At 28.0% G+C, this 10,910-nt stretch overlaps 2 protein-coding genes across 3 annotated transcripts; both read left to right on the top strand.

The window, feature by feature from the left end:
* The first annotated feature begins 2,484 nt into the window (after window positions 1–2,484).
* Window positions 2,485–3,820, top strand: Mettl2 (methyltransferase-like protein). Its single transcript, XM_089856520.1, has 2 exons — window positions 2,485–2,758; window positions 2,895–3,820. Exon 2 carries the CDS (start codon window positions 2,907–2,909, stop codon window positions 3,792–3,794), a length of 888 nt encoding a protein of 295 aa, XP_089712646.1. The 5' UTR covers window positions 2,485–2,758; window positions 2,895–2,906; the 3' UTR covers window positions 3,795–3,820.
* A 703-nt stretch (window positions 3,821–4,523) lies between these two features.
* LOC149615753 (eukaryotic translation initiation factor 4H-like) lies at window positions 4,524–10,042 on the top strand. 2 transcript variants are annotated; one of them, XM_089857203.1, is made up of 8 exons: window positions 4,524–4,638; window positions 4,964–5,129; window positions 5,187–5,235; window positions 5,295–5,359; window positions 5,671–5,749; window positions 5,822–6,157; window positions 8,030–8,239; window positions 8,374–10,042. In XM_089857203.1, exons 1-7 carry the CDS (start codon window positions 4,601–4,603, stop codon window positions 8,233–8,235), a joined length of 939 nt encoding a protein of 312 aa, XP_089713329.1. In that variant the 5' UTR covers window positions 4,524–4,600; the 3' UTR covers window positions 8,236–8,239; window positions 8,374–10,042. The 2 variants fall into 2 exon arrangements, with proteins under 2 accessions (XP_089713329.1, XP_089713328.1); XM_089857202.1 differs by having other exon boundaries at window positions 5,671–5,755.
* The last annotated feature ends 868 nt before the right edge of the window (window positions 10,043–10,910 follow it).

The raw sequence follows: 10,910 nt of genomic DNA, 5'->3' as shown, positions 1-10,910 counted from the left end.
GCAGTTTTTTAAATTGATTGATAGAAAAAGTATGTTTCGGTTTATTTAAAATAAACTGTTAAATGTGTTTAAAAATATTTTAAATCGTTTTTTTAATTAATTAAAAAAAGTTTTAAATCGTTTTTTAATTAAAAACGTTTTTTTTTTGATATATTAATTTTTCCAATTTCCGTTAAATTATGAAAAATAAATAAAATGTAAAATAAAATACTTTTAAAATTCTGGTAATACGAAATTAATTAATTAATTAATTGAATTTTTAATTAATTGAATTTTTAATTAATTGAATTTTTAATTAATTTGGAATTAATTAATTGAATTTTTAATTAATTTGGAATTAATTAATTGAATTTTTAATTAATTTGGAATTAATTAATTGAATTTTTAATTAATTTGGAATTAATTAATTGAATTTTTAATTAATTTGGAATTAATTAATTGAATTTTTAATTAATTTGGAATTAATTAATTGAATTTTTAATTAATTTGGAATTAATTAATTGAATTTTTAATTAATTTGGAATTATTTGAATTTTTAATTAATTTGGAATTAATTGAATTTTTAATTAATTTGGAATTAATTGAATTTTTAATTAATTTGGAATTAATTGAATTTTTAATTAATTTGGAATTAATTGAATTTTTAATTAATTTGGAATTAATTGAATTTTTAATTAATTTGGAATTAATTGAATTTTTAATTAATTTGGAATTAATTGAATTTTTAATTAATTTGGAATTAATTGAATTTTTAATTAATTTGGAATTAATTGAATTTTTAATTAATTTGGAATTAATTGAATTTTTAATTAATTTGGAATTAATTAATTGAATTTTTAATTAATTTGGAATTAATTAATTGAATTTTTAATTAATTTGGAATTAATTAATTGAATTTTTAATTAATTTGGAATTAATTAATTGAATTTTTAATTAATTTGGAATTAATTAATTGAATTTTTAATTAATTTGGAATTAATTAATTGAATTTTTAATTAATTTGGAATTAATTAATTGAATTTTTAATTAATTTGGAATTAATTAATTGAATTTTTAATTAATTTGGAATTAATTAATTGAATTTTTAATTAATTTGGAATTAATTAATTGAATTTTTAATTAATTTGGAATTAATTAATTGAATTTTTAATTAATTTGGAATTAATTAATTGAATTTTTAATTAATTTGGAATTAATTAATTGAATTTTTAATTAATTTGGAATTAATTAATTGAATTTTTAATTAATTTGGAATTAATTAATTGAATTTTTAATTAATTTGGAATTAATTAATTGAATTTTTAATTAATTTGGAATTAATTAATTGAATTTTTAATTAATTTGGAATTAATTTGGAATTAATTGAATTTTTAATTAATTTGGAATTAATTGAATTTTTAATTGAATTTTTAATTGAATTTTTAATTAATTTGGAATTAATTGAATTTTTAATTGAATTTTTAATTAATTTGGAATTAATTAAAAATATTTGAAAAAAAAACTTTAAAAGTGTATGTATGATTGTATTGATTGAACCCTTTTTTATTTTAATTTTTTTTATTTTTTTTTGTCGATTTATGAATGAATATTTGATTAAATAATAATTTTTTTGAGTAAAAAATTAAAAATAATTTGTTATAGTTGCGCTAAAAATGCGGTATTTTGTTTCCTAGATAAAATAAAAAATGGCTAAAAATTTATAAATAATTATGCCATAATTTTAATATTTTTTTTTTTTTGTAAAATAATTTAGTTTTTTTAACTGTGATAGTCATAAGGTATCGAAAAAAAAAAAAAGAAATTGTTTAAAGTTTGAAAATAATCGAATTTCTCCGCAAAAAAATTAACATATCACAATTTTTCTCTTCAAAATAAATAAATAAATAAAAAAATTCTAGAATATCTTAGAATTTTTTTTTCCCTAAAAACAATTTTTAAAAATAAAAATTAAGCTTTTTGAAAAATTTTCAGGTAATTTCTAAGAAAAAAATTAATAAAATTTACGCCTGTACTTAGAACTAATTAATTTAGAATGTTAGATTATTTTTAATCAATATTTTAAAAAGCCATAAAAATATTTTAAATCATAGACTTTATAATGTTAAATAAATATTATAATTTTTTTGGTGATTTTAAAAATAGGTGTTTAGGCAATTTCAGGCTTTTTTAAAAATAAACTAAAAAGAAGTAAAAAAAAAATCAAACTTTTGAATAAAAAAGGACAGTAATGTGAATTTAAATAGGATTAAACATTTGATTGTATGTTGATTGTAGATTTTGTCATGTATGCTGTTATTATTTCATTCAAGTGTACATTTTTTGTCATTTAAATAATTAAAATTGTTATTATTCTAGATATAATTTGATTTTTCCTTTTATTTTTAATTAGCAAAAGTTTTAAACCTTCTGTGAAGTTTCTAATTGTGCGCCATATTATAGCAAACTGAACTGAATTAAGCTGCAGTTTGGAGCTATCTAAGGGCCACTGGCGTAAGAATCGTCTGCTTCAACAACACATTCATTGTACCTAAGCCTAACTCATTTCGTTACACGTGTTTTTCATTATTAAAAGTTTTAAATTTAAATATTTATAAAAGTTATTGATAAAAATGGAACCAAATACATCAAGACCGCAATTTGGAAACCGTTTTTTAACCGATCCTTCTAAAGTTTTCGAACATAATGCTTGGAATGCTGTAAAGTTTCTAATTGTGTGCGAAGTTACAGCAACTGAACTGAATTGAGCTTCGGTTTGGAGGTATTTAATGAGCCACGTGGCGTAAGAATCGTCTGCTTCAACAACTCTTTCATAGTTTCATTGTACCTAAGCCTAACTCATTTCGTTACATGTGTTTTTCATTAATAAAAATTTAAATTTTAAATATTTTTAAAAGTTATTTGAAAAAATGGAACCAAATACATCAAGACCGCAATTTGGAAACCGTTTTTTAACCGATCCTTCTAAAGTTTTTGAACATAATGCTTGGGATGCTGTTGAATGGAATGAAACATTAGAAGCTGAAGCTAAGGAAAAAATCACTAAAAACTCATCAACACTCGCTTCCAGTGAATTAATAACTAAATATGAAGAAGATGCTAGTGAATTCTGGGATAAATTCTATCAAACACACCAAGACAAATTTTTTAAAGATCGCCATTGGCTTTTCACAGAATTCCCAGAACTTTTAAAGGAAGGTGAACTTGAAAACACTTTCAGAGTTCTTGAAGTTGGTTGTGGTGTTGGTAACACGGTTATCCCATTATTAGAAGGAAATCCTAGCCCTAATTATCATATATATTGCTGTGATTTTGCTGAAACTGCAATAAACTTAGTTAAAGAACATCCAGATGTTATGAACAACGTAACTAGATGTTTCCCGTTTATTTGTGACATTTCACAAGATAATTGGACAGTTCCTTTTGAAGAAAATAGTCTAGATATTGTAATTTTAATCTTTGTACTATCCGCAATAGATCCTGTAAAAATGCCTAATGTAATTAGCAATCTTAGAAGGTATTTAAAACCAGGCGGTTTAATTTTATTTCGCGATTATGGTAGATTTGACATGGCACAATTAAGGTTTAAAAATGGTTCTTGTTTGAAAGATAATTTTTACGTCAGAGGAGATGGTACTAGAGTTTATTTTTTTGACCAAGAAGAGGTTGATAAAATGTTTGAAAATGTTGGTTTTGAGAAAGATACTAGTTTAGTCGATAGAAGGCTGCAAGTTAATCGCGGAAAACAAATTACTATGTACCGTGTTTGGATTCAAGGGAAATTTAAAAAGGTGTAAATAAATAATTTTTCTAATTAAATAAATATTCTTGCCTAATTTAATGACCCAAACGAATTTATTTAAAAATTATTTAATAATTTTTACGTTTACCAAAGGTCAAAGGTCATATCTCGCCTATTATCGGGGAAATTTCAAGGTCAGTAGGCGAATTTTATCGCCATCTATTGGTCGCCGGTTTACGGCTCTATTCTTCGTTTTTTCCGCAGGGTTGCCATATTGGGCTGGAAAGCCGCCAATTGGGCTTCTTCTGAAAAATATTGGCTGGAAATAAAAGTGTTGGCTGTTGGCTTGTCGGGGTTTTTCTTTGGCTTTCTGTACATAATATACCGCCAATAGGGAGAGGACGTTTGTCAGGGAGGGAAAGAACATCGGACGTCATTTTATACCTCTACTTAGGGGAGCGTTTGTAGGCGCGATTCTGAAATTCCCCCGTTAGGGGGATGGAATCGAGGTAAGAGATATAAGCCTATGACGTGCCAAAAAACTGACAAATGGTAATGTCAAACCTTTTGAGCGGCTTATAATTCGTCAATTCATGATTAAATAAAATGGTTTCATTTTGTTTTGGGCTTTAAAAATGGTGTCAGTATAGAATATGCATTGAAATTTCTAAAAAAAAAAACAAATTTCAAATTTTCACGATAAAATTTTGGCTTGTTTGTTTTTGGGCTGGATAGTTTAGATCTTAGGCAGTTTTTGGGCTTCTTTTCGAAATACCGATTGGCGGTTTTTCGGGCTTGTTTCCAGTTTGATTTTGGCGGGTTGAAGGTTTTCAATCTGGCATCCCTGGACTTTTCCGTAACATGGCGGATAGAGGCTACGACGATTCTTACTCTTACAGGTAAGTTAAACTTAATTATTCAACTTTAAACTTGATTAAACTTAAAATAAACATATCTTTATTAAACCCAAATAACTAAATTACTAATTTAAACCGTAACTTTAACTTAAAACGTGTTTAAATAACGTGTCAGGGTTAATTTTAAGAAACGTTTTGTTTAATTAAGCCTTGGCCATAGATAAAGCAATGCTTTTTTAGAGGCGTGGAGAGATATTAGAATAAGGAATGGTGGTCATCACCCGTGATCCCGCGCTTTTGGAACAGATTTTTCATTTAAGACAAGTCACAAATGTTCACAAATATATTTTTAAACTTAATTTAATAGAGGTGGAGGCGGCGGAGGAGGTGGAGGTGGTTATAATGATCACTCGGGTGGCAGAAGTAGAACCAATAAACCCTTACCAACGGAACCTCCGTACACATTATTTGTAGGCAATTTGCCTTATAATTGCGTACAAGGCGATGTAGATAGAATATTTGAAGGATTAAAAGTAAGTTTTAATTAATTTTAAACGTTAATTAAACTTAAATAACCAATTTTTCTTCAGGTTAAAAATGTCAGAATGGTTACAGATCGTGAAAATGGCAAATTTAAAGGTAATTAAACCTATTTTAAGCCTAATTTGACTATATAACGTAATATTATTTCGTTTTAGGCTATTGTTATGTAGAATTTGATGATATTGACTCATTAAAAGAAGGATTAGAATTTGATCAAGCTGTAAGTACAATTAGCGTAGCTTATTCCTGATCAGCGCCACCTACCCATAGCGGCGACTTTGAGAACTACTGTAAGCGGCAAGCCAATCAGATGTCGCTAAAATCTGGTGACGTCACTGATGGGCACTCTCGAGGGGGGGGGTCTTACCAAAAATGACGTCACCAGATTTTAGCGACATCTGATTGGCTTGCCGCTTACAGTAGTTCTCAAAGTCACCGCTATGGGTAGATGGCGCTGATCAGGAATAAGGCTAATTGAACGCTTTTATGTTAAGCCTAACGTAATGGTGGGTTTTTCTTTACTCTTTACAGGAATTCACTGGTAACAATTTACGCGTTGATATAGCGGAAGGCAGACGCGGCGACAAAGGTGGCGGCTTCTCAAATAGAGGTAGAGGTAAGCCAAAATGTGTTGAATCTAAGGATACGTTTGGTCCTTAGAAGTATTTATTTAACCTTTCAGGAGGTTTTGACCGCGGTGGAAGAGGTGGTGACAGGAGATATAACGATAGAGGAGGCAGGGGAGGAGGTGGTAGCAGCTACGGAAGAAGTGGCTTCAATGATAGTAGAGGTGGAGGAGGGTATAGTGACCGTGGAGGTGGTTACAATGACAGAGGAGGCTCCTATAATGACAGAGGTGGATTCAGTGACAGAGATGATAGAAGGGGGGGAGGTAGAGGTGGAGGTGCTGGTGGTGGAGGTGGTGGTGGAGGAGGTGGTTTTGGAGGAGGAAGTAACCGTGGACCTCCGAGAGATAGAGCACCACCCAATCAGGAAGAATTCAAAGAACTTACAGAGGGTAATTATGATTTTATTTTTTAAAGTAATTTCTTTGTAACTTTTAAGTTGATAGACCCGTCTTGATCACCATTCCAAACATTCTCAGATCATATTGAAACTCACAGATCACTTTAAAATCACATAAATCACTCCAAATATTCTCAGATCACTTTAAAATCGCATAAATCATTCCAAATATTCTGAGATCACTTTAAAATCATATAAATCACTCCAAATATTCTCAGATCACTTTAAAATCACATAAGTCACTCCAAATATTCTGAGGTCACTCCAAGTATTCTCAGATCACTTTAATATTCTCAGATTACATTAAAATCACATAAATCAGTTCAAATATTCTGAGATCACTTTAAAATCACATAAATCACTCCAAATATTCTGAGATCACTTTAGAATCACATAAGTCACTCCAAATATTCTGAGATCGCTTTAGAATCACATAAGTCACTCCAAATATTCTCAGATCACTTTAAAATCACATAAATCACTCCGTATTCTCAGATCACTTTAAAATTACATAAATCACTCCAAATATTCTCAGATCACTCTAAAATCTCATAATTCACTCCAAATATTCTCAGATCACTCTAAAATCACATAATTCACTCCAAATATTCTCAGATCACTCTAAAATCACATAATTCACTCCAAATATTCTCAGATCACTCTAAAATCACATAAATCATTCCAAATATTCTCAGATCACTCTAAAATCTCATAAACCACTCCAAATATTCTGAGATCACTTTAAAATCAGATAAACCACTCCAAATATTCTATGATCACTTTAAATTACTCCACATATTCTGAGATCACTTTAGTATCACATAAATCACTCCAAATATTCTCATATCACTTTAAAACCACATAAATCACTCCAAATATTCTGAGATCACTTTAAATTACTCCAAATATTCTGAGATCACTTTAAATTACTCCAAATATTCTGAGATCACTTTAAATTACTCCAAATATTCTGAGATCACTTTAAATTACTCCAAATATTCTGAGATCACTTTAAATTACTCCAAATATTCTGAGATCACTTTAAATTACTCCAAATATTCTGAGATCACTTTAAATCACTCCAAATATTCTGAGATCACTTTAAATTACTCCAAATATTCTGAGATCACTTTAAATCACTCCAAATATTCTGAGATCACTTTATATTACTCCTAATATTCTGAGATCACTTTATATTACTCCAAATATTCTGAGATCACTTTAAAATCAGATAAACCACTCCAAATATTCTGAGATCACTCCAAGTATTCTCAGATCACTTTAATATTCTCAGATTACATTAAAATCACATAAATCAGTTCAAATATTCTGAGATCACTTTAAAATCACATAAATCACTCCACATATTCTCAGATCACTTTTAGTATTCTCAGATCACTTTAAAATAACATAAATCACTCCAAATATTCTGAGATCACTTTAAAATCATATAAATCATTCCAAATATTCTGAGATCACTTTAAAATCAGATAAACCACTCCAAATATTCTGAGATCACTCCAAGTATTCTCAGATTACATTAAAATCACATAAATCAGTTCAAATATTCTGAGATCACAATAAGATCACACAAATCACTCTTAAATATTCTTAGATCACTTTAAATCACTCCACATATTCAGAGATCACTTTAAAATCATATGAATCATTCCAAATATTCTGAGATCACTTTAAAATCACACAAATCACTCCAAATATTCTGAGATCACTTTAAATCACTCCAGACCTTAATAAACATCATTGGAACTCTTTCAAACCACTTAAAACAGCCTCACTTTTATCAAATCAAATTCATCACAAATTAAATTTTCTTTTTTTTTTTGATTTAATTAATTTCACTCAGAGGAAAAGCAAGCTCGTCCCCGTTTAAAGCTTTTGCCCCGGTCTGTCAAGGATCCAGTTAATGCCGTCGCCGATACATTAAGTCGGGCTAACATTTTTGGTGGTGCAAAACCCAGAGAAGAAAAAGCTGGAGAAAGTGACGCCCCTCCCGATGCTGCTGCTGCTGCCGCCGCTCCAAGATCTCGGCAAACTTCGGCTTCTGAATAAAGAGGTTAGTCTAATTTTAATTAATTTTAATTAAATATAACAATAATTAAAAAAAAAATTAAAAAAAATTCAAAAAAAAAAAATTCAAAAAAAAAATAGAAAAAAAAATCAACCGAATAATTTTATTTAAATTTTCAGGATTTATTAAATTGGTGGAGTAATAAAAGAAAAAAATAATTAAAAATAACGATTTAAATTAACCAAAATTATTCAGTGTAAATCTGCCATTTAATAATAAAAATTTAATAAAGAAAACTTGAGATGAAAAAAAAATAAATAAAAAAACAAAAAAATGAATTTCTGAGGATTTTTATAACAAAAAAAAAATAATTTAATAAAATTCCTCAATTAATTAAAGTTTTCTGTATATGAAACAAAACTACACACTTTCCAGCGGTCAGGGTGACCACTTTAATTTAATAACTAAAATTGCTTATTAATAATATTTTTAATTGGCATAATTTTATTTACTAATTAATTAATTTTTTAATTAGTTTATGAAGCCCTAATTAACATTTAAATAGCTTAAATCATTCCTAAATTTATTAATGATTTCTTAATAAAATTTTAATTGGGATATTTTTATTTATTCATTAATTAATTAGTTAATTAATTAATCAGTTTGTGAGACCCTAATTAATAAATATCATTTAAATAGCTTAAGTCCTTAATTAAAAATTATTATGACCTTATAATTGATTTTTCTAAAATAAAATGAATAAACAATTTTTTTCATAAATTTTACTCATATTTTATTTCTCACATTTATTTCTTATTTTTCACGTTAATTTCTTATTTTTAAATTAATCTCCTTTAGGTTTAATTAACGAATTTAAATTTAAAATTAAAGTGGTCACCCTGAGCCATTAATTGGAGTTTTTTTTATTATTATTATTTAAGGTTACTTAAATTATTTTTAAGACATTTTTTTTCACCTGCCAACCACCTTTAGTTTAAAAATTAAAAAAAAAATCATTATCATATTTTTTTTAGCTAAATTCAGCTTATTTTGCTCAAATATTTGTAATCTTTAGTAATTAGTATTTAAAAACAATCATAACTATAAATAATCGGAGGTAATCATGAACAAAGGCTTAGCTAGCTTCTAAGATAGCCAAGGCTTAAGGTAAACAAAATTAATTTGAATTGAATTGAATTGAACTTTTCTCTGGCTGGGATTTTTGAATTTCAAAAAGTCCCTTAAAAAACAACTTAATTGTACAAAAACTGAAACAGAAATTTGATATTTTGCTAAAAAGTTTCAGTGTGTTGGTGAAATAAGGCCTAATTTAATCAATGATATGTAAATTAGTGGAGAAATTAGGCTTAACAGCTGTAACTTCCGTTTTTTTCATTCATGGATAGTTTTTTTTTTATTTCTAAGCCTAATTAATCCGCCTGTGTGTAGTTTTTTAAAGAAATAAATGATTGTGTATAGAAGGTTAGTTTAATTTCTGTAATTAATTAAATTAACCATAATGTTAATTAGGTTTTTCGATAAACTCCCGGCCCATTTTTCTCTCAGTCTCAACAGTAACACTCCCCCAAAAAATCGTAATCTTCTTATTAATTTTGAAATAAATGATACGGTGAAACTATAATTAAATTAAATTTAATTTAAACTAGGTGGAAATTTGGTTTTTGTATAACATTTATTTAAAAGCAGTGTGGTTAATAATGTTTGTTGTTTTTTTTTTAATTAATAATCCCCAATTTTTGCTCTGCTATATTTTATATAAGAAATTGTAAAAAAAAATGTCATGAATCGACGTTTTTTGTATTAAAATACTTGATCCTGGTTTTTGAACATGTTTTTATTTATTTATTTTTCAACAAATTTACTTTAAATTTAATTTCTAGCAAAGATCGTTTTTAGAATTTGTTCAGCCCTATTTCATTTCCCGCTTCTTTTCTCAACCAATCAGAGTCTGTCATGCGTCGTCTGTTTCCCTCCATTCTGGAAATCCAAAAAGTACGTGTCCGCGATACCAAGCCGACTTCTAATGGAGATTAAACAGGGCCGGATTAAGGGGGGGGGGCAGGGGGGCACTGGCCCCCGGGCGCAAGGCTTGTTGGGGGCGCATTGAGTTTAACTATTCCCCCTTAGGGACATTTGCTGTTCCGTTTTTTCCGACTTAAGGGGGCGCACACTATCTCGGCCCCCGGGTGCAAAATTGCTTAATCCGGCCCTGAGATTAAAGGTAATTAAAATGTTTAATTCAATTATTAAACTTTATAATTGTGTAAAGGAACCCTTTATGTGTATTAAAATACCTGATCCTGGTTTTTGAACATGTTTTTATTTATTTTACAACTTATTTACTTTAAATTTTCAGCAAAATTCGTTTTTAGAATTTGTTCAGCCCTATTTCATTTCCCGCTTCTTTTCCTAACCAATCAGAGTCTGTCATGCATCGTCTGTTTCCCTCCATTCTGAAAATCGAAAAAGTCGTGTCCGCGACAGCCATTGTGCACCAAGACGACTTCTAATGGAAATTAAAGGTAATTAAAATGTTTAATTCAATTATTAAACTTTATAATTGTGTAAAGGAACCCTTTATGTGCTATTCTGGTAAAAATTGGGGTTGGCTTATGTGATTAAAAGGTATAAATAAGTGAAGGAAATTTTGAATCCAAGGCTTAATATGTAGCAACTTTTGAATGTGTGATTTGTG

This window comes from Phalangium opilio, unplaced genomic scaffold, assembly GCF_054372755.1.
Source record: "Phalangium opilio isolate 3A_F unplaced genomic scaffold, DU_Popi_V2 ptg000217l_1, whole genome shotgun sequence".
Taxonomy (NCBI): Eukaryota; Metazoa; Arthropoda; class Arachnida; order Opiliones; family Phalangiidae; genus Phalangium; species Phalangium opilio.
The sequence above is the reverse complement of the archived record's forward strand: the minus strand, read 5'-3'. Positions and strand labels throughout refer to the sequence as shown.

Excerpts from the sequence above, each read along its gene's own strand:
- Mettl2 (XM_089856520.1), top strand. The coding sequence starts at position 2,907 with ATGGAACCAAATACATCAAGACCGCAATTTGGAAACCGTTTTTTAACC.
- LOC149615753 (XM_089857202.1), top strand. The coding sequence starts at position 4,601 with ATGGCGGATAGAGGCTACGACGATTCTTACTCTTACAG. Across the intron at positions 5,130-5,186 it reads GAATATTTGAAGGATTAAAA|GTTAAAAATGTCAGAATGGT; the intron begins GTAAGTTTTAAT and ends ATTTTTCTTCAG. Across the intron at positions 5,360-5,670 it reads GATTAGAATTTGATCAAGCT|GAATTCACTGGTAACAATTT; the intron begins GTAAGTACAATT and ends TACTCTTTACAG.